Genomic DNA, 17,840 nt, shown 5'->3' on the forward strand with positions numbered 1-17,840 from the left:
TTTTTCCCCCTCCTTTGTCACGGCCGTGATTTTGTGTAAAAGTGTCACAGGGGGGAGGGTCTGCGAGTGTTAGAATACACAATGTACCCCTGCCGGGTCAATCAATGTTTAATCTGGGGCCTTTTAAACTCATTTGGTCAGCATTTCCATTGACATATTTACAATAGTGTCAAAATCCGCCTTGTTTGTTAATGGCTAAAATTGAAGCAAATTACCGTTCCCTATTTTTTTTTTTCAGAAAATAGGAAATGCAAGGGGGACTTTCTCATTCCCATTACAAGCAAGTTTTGTGTGGAGTGATAAATATTTATATTTAAATTAAAACATCCTGTTTTGTAATATAATAAACTTTTTATTATAAAATATCAAATACAGGAACATATACAATAGGATATATATGTATACTTTTTATATATGTTATAATATGCATGGTGAATGGTTACAAGTACATGTACATGTATATATCTTTCATTGAGTAAAACTATTTTAAACTGAGACATCGTTCCAAGCGTGCTTAATAAATGGGATAATGTCACTAACTTTGGCGATTTAATTTTTCGGTCATCTTTCTTAAAAATTCATTCTACTAAAAATGAATGGTTTATATAAATACATTACTAAAGCATCTACACAGCTAAAACGCAAGCAATATATAGCTACAGCTACATTAAAATGACATACATCACAGTAATTGGATATATTTACATTTTTCAGTGTCTTTTCCTGTGATATCACTACGTATCAATTTTGTACTATATACAGTCCAATAAATTCAAATCACTTACAATTGGGGCACAAGCGGGGTTTGCTTATTTATATTCAAATATTTCTAAAATTGCTGAAAACTATGTAAATATGAGTAATAACAAATCAATTTTTAAATATTATGAGGGGATAATTTCATTTAGGGCATGATCATGCACATCGCTCATAAAGCCCTTCAGGCTTTATTCGATTTGATCACACCCTGACCAAAATTATAATCCCATAATGCTCAAAGAACGATTCCTTATAGTTATCTATAGGAAGTGTTTTTATATGGTACATTCATTTAATCTCTGTATAAACCTCTTTTATATAAATCAGACTTTGAAGAAGTTTTACTTTTTCCTAAATTTATTTTTTGCTAAATAAAAAGATATATAAGAGCAACAATAGCAGTGTTTTAAAAAAAGAAGATAATTAAAAAACAGTAGATGATATTCTTTTAAAAATTTGTAAAATATAACATTATAATGAGGTATTTACCGGTACTTGTATGTTTTCAAGGTACACTGATATGTATTTATTTTTCTTGTAAATTAATAAGGCTCCCTTTGTATTAAGTGAAAAAAAATCAAATGAAAAAAAAAAAAATTAATTGATACATATTGTATATTGGCAAATGTGAATTCAATAAAATCTTATATACCGGTAGTTTAATAGCAATATTATCTACTCTTTTGCCTATATCTATCTCTTCCTAATTTACAAGGGCAATTAAATAAAATCTCTCTCTCTCCTCTCTCTCTCTCTCTCTCTCTCTCTCAGGAGGAGGCATCTATGTCTTTTCATATTAAAATAAAGAATTACCCCTTTCAACAATTACCTTTCCCATTAACTCTATACCCCCATCTTAAATTTTTTCTAAAGTTACTATATTCTTTTATAGCTATTTATTCTGTAAAAGCTAGCTAGATCACAATCTCTCACTGCGAATTACCTCCCTTACGCCTATAATCATTTTGTTATATTAACAAGTACATGTATTAAATAAAAATATTATGGCAACTAATGTGCGAGTATTATAAAAAAACAAGGCTTGCTTGAGTCCGTCATTGTAGCATCACGTACACCAGCAAAATACCTTAATCATAAAATCAAAACACAGATACTGTACAACTCTTAATTAACAAAAATGAAATAATTTGCAACTGCCATGCTTTCTTTTGCTTTGCATATAACCACTGATAAAAATGTTTGACGTTCTTCTAGTAGACAAAAACAACAACAATATACATCAATACTATTATAATAAATAAACATCAATATTATTATGAAATATCACCAATTGACTGTATTCATATAATAAAATACTGTTAGAGTAATATTTTCTACACATTTTTTTAGTCTCTAAATGGACATAGATACCTACTAAATCTGATTCTTATCATCAAAGCTACCTATCAATTAAGTGCCATCAATGCAAGAATAATGTCTATATAAAAGGGGGGGGGGGGGGGGTGTTAAAACCAAAAACATTTAGATCGTGTATGTGGGGGGGGGGGGGGGTAGTAAAATTTAAACCACTTAAATTTCATATATTCAGGTATCAAAATTCTTGCCTCCTTATTATCACGTGCGAGTAACTGTCTTTGACATTGATACATAATGATAGACACATTTGAAATACAGATAGAATTATGACAGTCAGACTGGTTCGAATACCGGTGCCAAATAGCTCAGTTGGTAGAGCACCTGACTAGAGATTCAGGGGGTACGGGTTCCAATCCAGGTCTGGTCCGTCATTATTTCTCCCATCCTGTTACAGATTATAGGTAAAAAATAACTGATGACATCACAAATGATGATGTCATAGTATCATATACATGTATGGTAATGATAACACTTAATTTGTGAACAAAACTTGCACCATAAAAACTGAATAATCTAAAATCAATAATATAACTAAAGCAGAAAAATTGCACTAATAAAATACATGATTTAATTACATGACTAGTTAGTAAATAAATGTATTTTGTATATATTTTGAAATGGACCAACTACACACCTAATGGAGGGTTTAAATACTGGTCAAGAGGGGAAAAAAATAAAAATTTAAAAAGAAGTCGGAAAAAAAGTACGAGTAAAAACAAAAGCAGACCATATGTAAACACAAAAATCGTATCTTAATTATTTTCAAATACGAGTAATACTAAACTGTAAATCTACACTCTGGAGTGTTATCTTCGAAGGAATCAGATTTTCAATACCTCTATGTGAATATTTCTTCTCATTGCAAACAAAAATCTGGAATACCATTGTCACCATAAGTAAATGCTGCATGGTAAAAGAGGTATACTGAAATTGCAAACATAACTGAGTTTGGGAAAAAAAAACCAAACAACTTATTTTGCCCTGTATCATGAAAAATTGGGCTTTGATGAAAAAAAAAACCCATACAGCAACACTACTAAAATATAATATTAAAATTTTACATTTGAATAACCTTGGCTAAGAGTCAGGAACCCATGAAAATAATCTCTAATCTTTGAAGATTAAAGAACAATTTTTTGCACTTTTGCTGTTACAAACAATAACATGACCTTGACATTCCATTTTTCAATTCTATTGTTAACAAAGTGTTTGTGCTGGTTATTTCTGCAGGAAAAAAAAATGAAAGAATTCCCAAAATACAATACAGTTCAGAGTGCATAACAAAATCTGTTGTTGTTTTTTTTAAATCTATTGTTTTTTAGCTTTTTTTTCTTCTTTTTTTGGCACTAATTTAAGTTTTCCAAAATTTGTAAATACTTCCCTATCACAAAAATTTCCATATTTACTGGTACCGGTATGTACAGCAAGTGCTATTTCAACATTTAACAGTACATAAACAAAAACATGTACAGTTCTAACATTGAGGCTTATATATGGAATTTACCTTGTGAAATTGAGATGAACTCTTTTAAAAACACAAAAGTATTTTTCACACGGAGTTGATAAATACCCTATTCTTTTTCTTTTACCACACAACAACACATACTATATACCACTACTTTTTGAAAAAGGTAAAATTATCTATATGGCAAAATATGGTAAAACCAGTTGTCTTTCCTTGGTTGAATGATCAATTATCTCTGTTTGCCTTTATTATTGCTTGTAATGCCTCCAAAGAGCAATATGCAACAATGCCATCTCGGTTGCACCACCTTTGGGAACCAGAACCAGGTTGGTTGTCATGGTGATAAGTAATCTGCTGGTTCAAGCTTAACTCTGAACAAGATGAAGGGTCACCATTGAAGTCACATAAACTCTTGTAACTAATGACTCCTCCATTTTGTGCCAGAAGAATCGCGTGGGGGGCACAGCAATCCCACATATAGGTGCTACTCTTGGACAGAACATAAGCATCCGCGATACCCTGATTGACGCAGAGAAGCTTGTATCCTGCACCCGCCGCATGTTGGACAGAACACGAGGCTCTGAATTTTTTCTGGACGTCTGGTTTTTCGCTCTGACTCATCAGCACTACTAGGTTTTGTTTGTTGTTGGTGGTTTTTTCAGTTGGAAGGGAGAAAACTTTTGTCTCTCCTATTGCTACACCCCACATCAGATCCCCTTTCCATCTATTAAGGTAATAGAAAAAACAGTCCACATGTTATTCATGCACTGTAACATTTTTTCAGCTTATTCCAATCTTTAGTATATTCTGTCATCTGCAAATATCATAGCTGTAACTAAGTGTCAAATACCACTTTCAAAACTAGTACATTTAAACAAATTTTTAAACAATCATGTCAAAAGTAGAGACTACTGACTTCTCTCCCGTGCTCTGTGCAAATGGTCGGTTACAGACCCCTAGCTGGGGTAGCCCCGCGGATTTACTGTAGACCCCCAGGAGTACCACCACACACTGCAGACCGCAGGACACCAGGCCTTTGTCATTGATTATACCACACAGACCATCAATGTACTGGGCCGTGGAATCTGAAAAATTCAAAGTTTCTACTAATATCTACAGTTTTACTGCTACAGAATCCCACAGACACTGTAGATTCCTTTTTTTATGCGAATACTTCATTCTGCAATCCCGCTGTTTTGTATCAAACACGAGAATATAAAATGGTGAATGTGGAACTTTTATTCTAATTTCTTATAATTCTAAACTCTCAGAAAATAAAAGTGAGATTTTAAAATCTGTGAGGGGTACTTCTCATTATTCACAGTGTTCAATTCTACTTTCTATTTTAAGAGATGATTTTTTGATCAAGTAAAGGAAAATTCCAAATATTTTAGCTTTAAAAGTTGGATATTTTTTCTATATCCCTTTACAGAGCTCTTCTTCTTTTATACTGTAAATTCCTAATTAAACGCAAGGAATTAATATGTGCATAAAATCACGAGAAGTCCATCTTGCGAATTTTAAAATCTCGCTTTTAATTTTGGGACACATGTAAACAACCAGAAACTAAGATGAAATTTCGGCATTCGCGCTTTTATGTTCCCGCCATTTGATGGTAAATCTTTGAATCGCGGAATTACTGTATACGGTATACTGGATTATATTCACCTTGTTTATTTTCGCCCTGTTTCACTTGCAAACAGTTCACCCGTCTTAAATTCACCCAATCAAAATTGTGAATAAAGAAATATAGTTTGAGACATAGGAATTCGTCCAGTCTTAAATTCGCTCGCTGATAACGAGGGCGAAAGGGACAAAAATAATACGGGGGCAAATATTTCCCTGTATACAGTACAATGTATTCTTAAAGTGGCCACAACCATCAAACCCTCTTTCTTAATATGAAAGCTGTAGTATTACCAATCGGATCAATCCAGACTCCGAGATCCTCCAGATCCAGGTCTACATCCACATCATCCAGTTCCGGACCCGCGTCTACCAGCACCTCCTCGTGAGCAACCTTGGCCAGCAACCTGGCAGCAGCCATGTTGTCATCGAGCACAGAACCTACAGGCAATATACCAGTGCAACATTATTCTTACAGACATAAGATATCAGGTTCCAGGGCCATAAAACTTAGACGAGCTCACTTTTGATCTCAGTCTCCCTTTCCCACTCTATCTTCTTTTTGTTAAAGTGAGACTGAGGTCAAAAGTGAGCTTGTCTAAGTTTTATGGCCCCAGGGCCAGGGCCTTCAAAAAAGTTTCAATAATTATCGGAGTTGGCTGCTTATAAATTTTTATCAGATCTCATTAGTGTGGTTTCATCAATGTTCGTGAGCATAAATCTTCATCTTAACAACACTTAAATCTACTTTAGTATGGAACCTCAGACATATTAGTCAGTCTGTCAATTTCTAACATATCATGTTGATAGGATCATAAATGTCCACAAATTTACATATATCCTTGAAACTGTGATTTTCATTAAATCTGCAAAAGCTCAAAAATATTGATGAATCTGAGTAGAGATGAAAAGTTTTATGCTAACAGCAGGACTTTGACAAGGATTATTTGCATGTCAAAGACAAATCAGAACAAAAAGGTGAAAAAATCCACAAATCATACTTCCTATTCTGTATTACGTGACATAAAATGGGAAGCATTTACCTGAGTGATGAGGGATTATATGCAGTGGTAAATTTCATTGAGAAAATCTATATTTGCGTATTTTTTATACCTACATAAGAGCTGGGCTGTGGCTTCTTGGTCTTGAAGTACCTGCACAGAAATTGACTCGCCTAGAACATTGGTGAATTTGTTGCTCTCTTCTCCATAAATACTAGCACCAATGCCCGGAAACTAAAACCAACATACATTAATGTATTACATCTATTAGTAAATTACTAAATAATAGCACACTACAAAATTTAATTGCAGTTTTTTCTCTTATTATTTCGTTCATTGAAATTAAGAGGAAAAATTTGAGAGAATCAATTTGAAAAGTGAAGCTGATGCAGTTTTTAGTGGATATAAGTTCATTTTCACAGTTGAAATTTACGGTATTAATTTGGAATTGCTTTTTGGGGCGATTTTAGTTTAACATTATGATAAGTATAATAATGGGAGAGGGCGGTCTAAGTTTCTGAACTTGTGCCCAATCCCAGTTGTAATTTTGTATAATAAAAATATGTTCAGATCAAAATCAAATTATTAGTATAACAAGCATTCTGAGAGTATTGCATAAGCAATACACGTCCCCTACTGGTTTGTGGAAATTGTGAAAACAATGCACTGTTATGCAGAATATCGAACCCGATCATTAAAAAATTGGAATATAAAAAATTAATTTTCTCGAAAATATGTCAACCAGATGCTACAAAAGTGTAAACTTGATCTGTAGTTTGACATTTTGAAGCTGTTCAGCAAATTTCATATTATTCCTCACACGCATAAAGAAAAAAATTGAGGAAAACTGAAGTGGGACAGACAGACTGATGGACTGATGGACGGACAGACGGACTGACGGATGCAGAGGAAAGCTATAGTCCCCTCCAGTGAAAACCGGGAGGGGACTAAATAAAAACACATAAATAAATGTATCACATAAGACCCAAGCAATTATAGAGATCATAACTAATTTTGAACATCCACTTAGTACTTTGATCAGTATAATACACTGACACATATAGAACCATTTTAACAAGACCTTGGACTTTCAGTAGGATGTAGCTCTCTATTTCTTGTGTCAAACAAGTTCAAAATGACATGTCTGTTTTAAGTGAAATAAGTAGTCTTAGCTCAAAAGCCAGATAAATCCTGTTGATTAAAAGGAGACATGGCTGAGGGGCTAGCGATGAAATAGACAGGCCTATGTCACATTGCTGTTTGATACACCTACCCAAAGTCCAAGCTCTTGTTAAAATGGTTCTAAATGTATCACTTATGTTATTCAATAAATCACACAATGAATGCTTCATTAAATTTACCATACAATTTCCCATGCACATATCTTTCAAGACTAAAATTTAAAAAAAAGTTGAAAAATTACACAGGAAAAAGAGACTTTCATTGTCGAGATTACCGCTTGTTAGGGAAATAGGGGAATATGCATGTCAAAGAAAAAGTAGCTGGGTAGTGCAAGAATTGAAGAAAAAAATCTGCTGCATGTATGAAAAAGTGACATGCATGAATCTTTATGATCCAATTCAGATAAATAAATCTTTTTTACCTGGGCACTAAGATCATGTCTAACGGTTTCCTGCACTAAGACATCGGCCAAGGTCTTAAAATCCTGCACAAATCGGCGATTTTTCTGGTCCCCAGCTTTCTCCTGAACCAGCAATTCAAGTAACGCGGACTCTGCTCGGATGACCCTGGCAATTTTGGCACCTTTCTCGGAGGCGTTCACCAGCGCCTGAAGTAAACTCCGTGCTGGAACCTTCATTTTCTCCCAGATTCTTGACGTAACGTTTCTTGTTCCCTCCTGTTCACTCCTGACCAGGGAAATATGGATATTTTTCCTGGAAAGATAAGAACGAAAAAATGAAGGCGATATTCTGTATAGTGTTAGATTATTGATTTTACGTTGCAACATAAGCTTTTCACAATTTTTACGCAGTAAGTAGTTCCTCTCCTATCGTTATCAAAGAAATTTTATCTTTCAGGCTAATGTGTAACATTATTATCTTACTATATTGCTCCAGAAATTATAGCTGTAAATATATACCATAAATAATCGAAAATTTCACCAGAAGGCCAAATTTCAATAGAGATGGTAAATTCCCAATAATATTAATAAGTAGATTTTATAACATTTCAACCATATTATGCATATTTAATGTATTAAAGTAATTTCATAAATTGCACTTCCAAGAATATATATTAAATGCGTCCCTGATGAGGTAGAGAGCTGAATTTGAAACAAACACAGAATATGCATGAGGGCTCTTTTAACTACTGAATGTTTATTGCAGAAATTGCATGCTCATAGAATAAGAATTCAAACAAAACCAGTTAATTCAATAAATAATATTTGTGCACGTGCAACAATTCTTGGCATCGATCAAAATGTCAATACATAAAGCCCATACCAAATAATCAGAAAAAACTTTGAGTTCATTTAGTTCGTAAAAAAGAAAATAATCCAAAAACCAATACTTTGACTTAGCATGTACTCGGAAGCCCCAAAATCCTCTCAGTTTACATACATGTACAATAACAATTATACCGGTACATGCATACATCACAATACATCAAGATCATAGGTTTTTGTAGACTTATAATATAATTACCTCTCAGAAACATTATTTCTACCTTTATATAGACCAATAAAACTGAGAATCCTAAAACCAACATTTTACACGAAATATTACAAAATTCTTCACATTGTATTGGCAATTAATTATTACTCTTTTACACCTGTTAGACAGGCTTTTTTCTGTCATTTGAGATAATTTAATGTATTTCCTGTCTAGTGGTGGATGGGATATTCTTCACAGAAATACGATGCACATAACATTATCAATAAATTTTAGTTCTATTAATTAATTTCAATTAAGATTGCAGTTCAGAGAATCACAATAATTTTGATTTGAAATTTGTAGGTCAAATTGCAATTGAATTGTTATTTGATCAACATTGAGCCTATAGCTGGCAATTGACACTAAATAATGAGGATGCATGCATGAACAAAGCAGGGCTTTGAGTTTTCCCAACTAGGCTCAGAAGGGGAGGGGGGGGGGGGGAGCAGAGATTCTTTATAAAGCCTAACATTTGTTTTGATATTTTTGTTGACAGCATCCCAGAATTCCTGCTCTATAGTCCTAGCTTCATCAAAAATGGCTGACAGATCAAGTAGATTAAATTGTTCATTACAAATTAGAAAAAAAATCATGAATTGTTAAAAGTACATGTTGATGTAATTAAATATTTATATAGCTTTATTTAAAAAAAAAAACCCCAGAGTTTCTATCTCTTTTTGTGTGTGGTGTTGTTTAATTGAGAAAAACTAACATACATGTACGAAGAAAACTAAGAAAGCTAGATCATGAATATATAAGGGAATGTCTTTGCATGCATGCTGTACATACAATGTAATTACAAGATTAATTTCTAATGCTTTGGATAAATGTGATTCTAAATGAATGCTTAATCAGATCTGATCTAATGTACTTTCAATAAATTAATTTTCGTTGACATACTTCATTACCTGACCACTTTTTTAGCGACTGGATCAATAAAATCTGATCGAATAATATTTTGCCATATTGACAGACAATTTTTACCAAATGTTGGAATACTGGTACAAACATAAAGATTGTTTAATATCAGTTAGTTCTGATTGATTTTCAATGGTTTAAGGTAAATTACCTCAGAGTCTGAACTCCAGGTAGTAGTTATAATCAGACCCTCGTAAAATTGCTGATCTGAAGAAGGGTGAGGCGGATTTATTGTCTGCACATGAGAATTAATTTTTCTTTACAATGAGTGCTAAATAATTTACTTGTAAAGAAAAGTTAATGGGAAACCGTGTACCAGTAGAATGATATTTACCACCCCACACCCCCCCCCCATATAAAAAAAATATTTCAAAAAATTTCCCTATATAATAACAAACTATTTGTCACCCTATCCCCTGAATGGGGACAATTAAGTTGTATATTTCAGTTAATAATTAAGCTAGCTCTGAGATATTTTTCTTGCAAATTCTGTGATAAAAACCCCTGAGTCTTTCAGTTTGAGGTAGTTGAACTTAGAACACAAATAATGGAAAGGAGATGATGTAGGTGTAAATGTTTATTAGAAAACTACCGTATATTCGGAAAATTTGCGATGGTCTATTTTTTTATATCGCAAAAATTACTGTCGCAAATTAAAACTGATAAAGACTTTCCTAATTTTTGCATATTTTGTGACACACGGAAAAATCGGATATACATGTTTTTTTTTTTGTTAAAACTGATTTCAGAAGATATTTGACCCATCAACCCAAGACTTTAAAAACAATTAAATTATTCAGCATCAACTCAATCAAGGTTTGTTTTTTTTAACAGACGGGTAAATTAACTTTAATGAATATTTAAAAGTCAATAAAATTTATGCTAGGTTATATGTAACATGATTATAATGATCCGCATTATACTTGTAATCTCTTGTAGCCTGTGACTGTCTGTCCCAAGATATTTATATGCAGCACATTTGGACAATTTTTCATAAATATACAAATACCTGTGAAATTAACTACACTCATGCAATTGAAATATCAATGAACGGTAAAAAATCCAAGAAATCCTTAATTATTGACACAGTTCAATCTGATTAAAATGATTAAAAACGAGAAGCCAAACATCATTAAAACGGGAGCATCGAGGATCATTTGTTCACTCTGCAAAACTGAGGCTAACTCACAAGAACGAAAACAGATTTCTTGTGGAAATTGATAATGGGAAATGTTTACATCTTTTCTCCTATGGACGTCACTTGGAATACCTCGCACAATTTTTCAATATTATCATTTTTGATGCAATGTAAAATCTCCGTAGACATTTTATTTCTAGCCATTGTATTGAAACCTGACAAGCTTAAGAAGGGGCTTTCAAAGGAGAAATCTTGGGATTTTTTTATACTGTTGAATAAACAGCGTTTGAATCATGAGTTACTTATAAATAACGAATAATTAAAGAAAGTGTGCTGCATTTATAAATAATAAAATATCTTCGGACAGACATACTGCAAACGATAAAACAACAATGGCAAATATGAATACAAAAGATTTCCATAATAACAATTATCCGAAATAATTATTTGCCCTCAAAAACTTAATGAAAATTCCCCTGGCAAAAACAAACTACTGTTGTGTAGCCGAGAAACTACAAAACATATAGTTCAAATATCTGGTGTCTTACCTGACAATATGCGGCAGACAACAGACAATGGTAAAAATATATAAGGAAAAACAGGGTAACAGGTGTGGTGCGGTATACGGCAGGATCAGAACTGGAGCTCCAGTAGGTTGGACCAGGTAAGGTTGGGGTGGACCAGGGTCAGAGGTCATGCATAACAATACACATACAATAATACAATGCGTTTACACTACACTCCTCCCCGTTTTATAATAAAAAGATGAATGTACATAGACTACAGTAGGTAATCTCTTTTTTAAAAAGGTTGACAATACAAGATACTGAAAAATATGCTAAAATTTCTCTATACAAGTTTTGGAGGAATTATTTAAGAAAACTACCATATGAAAATACAACGAGATTAAGTACAAATCCCACTTGAATTGGGCAGAACAATATCTAGCCCTAAATTTAGCAGGAACATTACAATGTGATGGCACTGTGGACATCAGCGTCCTAATGCACCTACTATCAAAGATATAAATTTTGAGTATTGGAGTTGGCACATCACATGCAGTCTCGTCAATAAAATAAATTGGATGTATATCCCTAAATATCTTGAGGATGTGCTGGTGCTGAACATTATCCTCCCCTCCTTTCACAGTTAGGGTACAGACAATGCTGGGCAAGGTAAGGCCTCTATGTAATGGAGTGATCAGATTCCACCAACAAACACTTGTACGGTATGTACAATTATATACCAACAAATTATTGTCTAAATGCAGCTTTATTCTGGTGAAGTGAAGGTAGGTATATACCAAGATAAACAATAACTAATGTGGGCCTATGTGGAAAAAGGCTCTGATCCATATGGTAAAATCTACAGCTGAGTTTAAGATGCAACATTCTTAGTCCGCCGTCTCATGATCCGTAGAACATTCTGCTCCGTCATGAACTTCGGAAAAGTCCTGTTGATCTAGCTGACCATTCTGTAACTTGGAAATGGTCTTCTGTTGCATTATGTCAGATTCCGGAATTGTTTGTATGTATGTCTAAACAAGCCTTTGAGGATGTTAAAGCAGTAGCTGATGTTTCCTATATATATTGGTAGATTAACTAACTTAACAGTAACGGAGAGCTATCAAATACCAATTATTAAAAGCACAAAATGGATTTAATCTAATTATGACAATCACCCTTTCTTGACTAACAAATTATTTCTTGTATAATAAATAACAAAACAAACTAGTTTTACATGAAAAAGAATGCTTCTTTCAACTACACACTGTATCAAAATATGAACAACCAAAAATATGAAAACATGGACGGGGAATGTTAACTATAAAATGCTGCATGACAAAGAATACTGTTAATGATAAACTATAAATGTGACATGACCCTGATCTTGGAACTTCTTCATCGACTGAAATACAAGGTACATGAATAACATACAGGTACTATGATAATCTAAGTATATTGAACTTCAGTAGTGCAAATGACAAGCATATAACATTCTACTGACTTGTTCAGAACATAATGCATATATCTTACATATTGAAACAAATGCACATTGTACCGATATTTGTTTATACTAAACTATGAAAACTACTAGCAAATATTACATAACTAATACATGTAATTACAAGTTTCTAATAGGAAAATTGGCTTGGAAACAATGTTTACTAAAACATAATGATTGTCAGATCTACATATTTAAATTACTCTTACAACTGTATAGGATTTAATTGTTGTTCATACTGGTTTGTCAATAACATAAATTTATCAGCAGCTGCAAATGTCTTGATACATGTAACATTCTGCTTAATGAATCATGATAAGTTATTAACAAATTTACAGTTATTTCTCACTAGCAGTCATATTTCAGATGATTCTGCTCCAGATCAATTGCTTCCATTCCCTTTGTGATGGTCTGCATGTCTGTGACCAAAGAGTCGACATGATTTTTCAGGGTGGACAGCCGTTGATAGACCTCAACATAGTGTCTCTTGACTGTCCGCAGCAAAGTGTCTTGTTCATGTGTATCAAACACCTCTGGCTGCTCTCTTCCATCAGTCAGTGCCTCAGCAAGATCTGACATTTCATGTTCATTGCAAACATCTTGCCTATCATCTTCACCACAATCACTGTGTATGTTACCACTTTTTGTGTTAGCATGATCTGGGGATGATTGCAGGTTTGACAAGTGTTGCTTTGGAAGCATTGTTGCAGGTTGCTGTTCGATAGTGGTCAGTGTCATCTGCTGCTCTTGTGAACATTCTACAAACTGTTGGTGTGGTAAGAGCGACATGATTGGCTGGTGTTGAGGTTGTGCCATGTATTGTTCAGGAGGCAACTGAAGTGCTAGGAGTGGCGCAAGTACACCTTGCAAATGTGGTTGTTGGCACTGCTGCAATAACATGAGTGTTTGCTTAGATCCATGGGGTTGTGTGATCCGTGCATGGTCAGAACAAACACTTGCTTTAGCTGTTAAAATGATATTGCCAGACACTGAAGAACCCTGGTCAGATACCTCAACAGTTAGCGGTTTTAAAGCGCCCACTGTCTGGACCGACTCAGAATTGTAGCAAGGCATCTGCATCTTGGAAATCTTCTCCACATTTCCAGTAATAGATTCAGTACCGGCTGAAGCCATTAGTGGTTCATAACCACCTTGCAACTTTGCCAGACTGACTTGGTACTGAATGCTACCCGTAACTGTCAAACCTGCTCCAGGGGGAGGTATGTTACTGCCATGTAACAGAGTCGGACTGACTTGATCTGTTAGGCCTGGGGTCAGATCCTGCATCAGAGCTGGTGCCATACTTGTATTTTGGCATGGTACATTTTGCAGTATTTGACATGGTACATCTCGCATTTGAGTTTGTTGATGTACTTGACCAACATGGTATACATTTGACCTGCTTTGCTGCATTGTGTAATGCTGTGGTGGAGAGATAATCTGATCAAGTTGTGTCTGAGAGTTGTGTTGTTGCGGCTGTTTCATGTTGATTTGGGTCTGCAGTGTTTGAGTGTTAATCTTTCGTGTCTGCTGATTCCGAGATGGCAATGTTGGAGCATGTATCTGTTTTGTGAGCTGATCTTGTGTTGTTATTGGTTGAGAGTTAACCTGCTGTGTAGGTTGTATTCCCAATGGTTGCATGTTAACCTGTTGATTGTATTGTACAGTCTGCTGTTGTGTGCATTGAAGAAACTGGCTGGGTGTTTGTGATACTTGCTGTGGCTGTAGTTGTTGAAAACCTGGTGGTGGTTGAATATGATTGTGTGTCAGTACCTGTTGTTTAGTGCTGTTTAGCATAGCCTGGTTTGGTGTACACGGCAGATACTGATTGAAAGTATTTGAGCTCTGTGTTGATTGAACTGGTGGGTATAATGTTTGTGACATAACCTTGAGATCAACACCTTGACCAGTACATGAAATGTAACCCGCTTGTGGTGTAGTGGCTGTTACCAGGTTTGAGTTTGTACCTTGACCACTGAATGGTATGACACCGCCATGTGGTACAGGTGCAATGTTGGTAAGTGGTACGATGTTGACGTTTGTACCCTGACCACTAATCGGTAAGTAACCGCCCTGTGGTATTGGAGTACTGTTGGTATATGTACCTGGTACCATGTTGAGATTCGTACTATGACTACTCATCGGTATATAGATGCCCTGTGGTATTGGTACGCCGTTGGTAAATGGTACATTATTGACACTTGTATCTTGACCACTTATTGGTACGTAACCACCCTGTGGTATGGATGCATTGTTTGTAGGTGGTACATTATTGACATTGGTTTCCAGACCATTAAATGGTACATAACTACCCTGTTGTATGCGTACATTGGTAGTAGATGGTACTATATTGACATTGGTTCCCAGACCATTAAATGGTACATAACTACCCTGTTGTATAGGTATATTGGTGGTAGATGGTACTATGTTGACAATAGTACCCTGACCATTGAATGGTATATTGCCGCTTTGTGGTATGGGTACACTGGTGGTCGGTAGTACTGATGCCTGAGAAACAGATGACTGGAAATTGCTTGCTGCATGGGAAGGAAATCCACTTTGACTTGATGTTGTTTGGTATGGCATCATTAACCCCTGAACACTTGACGGTATGGAACCAGTCGAACCTCCCTGTGCCTGGGAAAATGTACCAGTGTAACTTGTTCCAGTGGCCCTTGAAACGGTATATCCAGTTGGCATCATTCCATTGACATTTGACGGTAAATAACCTCCCTGTGTCATGGAAGAACTTCCAACTAACATATTTGTGTTGTTATTTGGTCCCATTGAAACACCTGACATTACCCCCCATGGATTTAGAATAGCACTTTGTGGAGGGTATTGAGCTGAATATGGTGTTCCATATGGTGCAGGGATTCCACTGTAATGTTGGGTGAATCCTGGAGGGGCATTATGACCATGTAGCACTGTACCTGTCTGCAGGGAAAGTTGGCCTGTAGACACTGGACCTACTAATGGTTGCTGAAATGCACTCTGTGCACTCACCCCCTCACTAATATATCCAACGTTGATTGGATTAGAATACATCTTGTTGATCATAATGATGGTAAGTCAATGAATTGTCCATTATTGACTGCATGGTTGACTGCATGCTGGTGATCACAAGTAATCAGTTCTAACTTTAGTAATTTCAAAGCCTGAACTAATTTTGACAATTAAATACAAGAAATATCTATAATTCAAAAACTTGTTTTAAAACAGAGACTGAACAAAAATAACCTAATTGAGTGAAAAAACAATTTGAAAAATTTAGAAAAAAACAAAAATTCTCTTCTTTTTTCCCCCCTAAAGTGTAATTTTAAAAAATCTGAAAAATTTACAAATATAACAGCCCAAACTACTTGAACTTATGATATGTTCAACTAATTTAATACAATATAATTGTCAATAGATATGAAAAGACCTTATGATTTCGTGAACTTATCAAATAATTCTGCCCACAACTGATGTGTACACTACAGCAGCAAAAAGAGTTCTAGAAAATATTTCAAAATATTACTTCTCCTAATAAATAAAGTAAATGTTTATGTAAACAATAATAACCTTACTTAAAACTACTAACTAAGCTTGAAAATATATTTCATAAACTACTAACTAGTCTAATGTAAACAAACACGTTTTCAGAAAAGTGAAATCGAAAGTGAAAGTTACTTTCACTTTAAAACGTCACAGTCGATTTGGCGCTAAAAATGGCGACAGACAAGACGACCGAAACAGTAAACAAATGTCAAAAATAAGAAAAACCTTTTCTAGGTAATAATAACTACAAGTATGACTTTCAAAGTTAGATAAACACTTGAGTGTGACAATATACTACATAAATACGAAAAATAATTGAAAAACTACGAAAATTTTATACTCTTGAACACGTGTTTACGATCACGCTTATCATGCATGAGAAACGGTCACCCACGTGTTTACAGAAACACGAGTGACAAAAATACAAGACGAATTATACTAAATTTCGCTCTAAGTACGCTTATGAAAACTCAAGCAAACAACAATACACAATAGAAAAAATAATGACAATATTGAGTTCCGATATGAAAATATCACGACGCCGCACGTGCTAACTGTCAGCACGCCGTGACAAAAAACACACTATGAAAACATGAAATTACCGGTCAAATTGTAGGAATAACGCACCTGACGCTTTTAATAAACGACCAATGCAAAAAAATGTTGCTCAAAAACGAACTTGACCGAGAAAATCCAACCGGCGATATGTGTATCGCCGTGTGGACAAAAATATCCAAAAAATACACAAAAAATACGATAAAAGTTTACCGGCGACGCCAATGTTGTGTAGCCGAGAAACTACAAAACATATCCTACCGGCGACGCCAATGTTGTGTAGCCGAGAAACTACAAAACATATAGTTCAAATATCTGGTGTCTTACCTGACAATATGCGGCAGACAACAGACAATGGTAAAAATATATAAGGAAAAACAGGGTAACAGGTGTGGTGCGGTATACGGCAGGATCAGAACTGGAGCTCCAGTAGGTTGGACCAGGTAAGGTTGGGGTGGACCAGGGTCAGAGGTCATGCATAACAATACACATACAATAATACAATGCGTTTACACTACACTACATATCATGTTAAAGTCTTAATGATAACACGTCTTTTTCTTTGTAACATAATCAGAGACAAGAAACAGCTGATGTAATCATGTGTTAAATCATATATGAACATACCGTGTCTTTGTGTGAATGCTTTCTGTCTAAATTCTTAGAGCACATATTCTGTTTACATCTTTAAAAAGTCAAGGAAATGTCAAAATTGTTGAATCAACTACTTTTTGCTATCACTTCCGTGAGAACTACGTCATCAAACTGTGTGTTTGACCCAC

The 17,840-nt window shown here is 34.8% G+C and overlaps 2 protein-coding genes across 2 annotated transcripts; both read right to left on the reverse strand.

The window, feature by feature from the left end:
* Positions 1 to 331: 331 nt before the first annotated feature.
* LOC128163915 (inositol polyphosphate 1-phosphatase-like) lies at positions 332 to 17,815 on the reverse strand. Its single transcript, XM_052827605.1, has 6 exons — positions 17,686 to 17,815; positions 7,832 to 8,123; positions 6,345 to 6,462; positions 5,522 to 5,668; positions 4,518 to 4,686; positions 332 to 4,325 (listed from the first exon to the last, which is right to left on the reverse strand). Exons 2-6 carry the CDS (start codon positions 8,045 to 8,047, stop codon positions 3,827 to 3,829), a joined length of 1,149 nt encoding a protein of 382 aa, XP_052683565.1. The 5' UTR covers positions 8,048 to 8,123; positions 17,686 to 17,815; the 3' UTR covers positions 332 to 3,826.
* On the reverse strand, positions 11,453 to 17,578 carry LOC128163913 (uncharacterized). The gene has a single exon (XM_052827600.1). The coding sequence runs from the start codon at positions 16,021 to 16,023 to the stop codon at positions 13,312 to 13,314; it is 2,712 nt and encodes a 903-aa protein (XP_052683560.1). The 5' UTR covers positions 16,024 to 17,578; the 3' UTR covers positions 11,453 to 13,311.
* Positions 17,816 to 17,840: the final 25 nt, after the last annotated feature.

The sequence above is a fragment of the Crassostrea angulata genome, chromosome 9, assembly GCF_025612915.1.
Source record: "Crassostrea angulata isolate pt1a10 chromosome 9, ASM2561291v2, whole genome shotgun sequence".
In the NCBI taxonomy this organism is placed as follows: domain Eukaryota; kingdom Metazoa; phylum Mollusca; class Bivalvia; order Ostreida; family Ostreidae; genus Magallana; species Magallana angulata.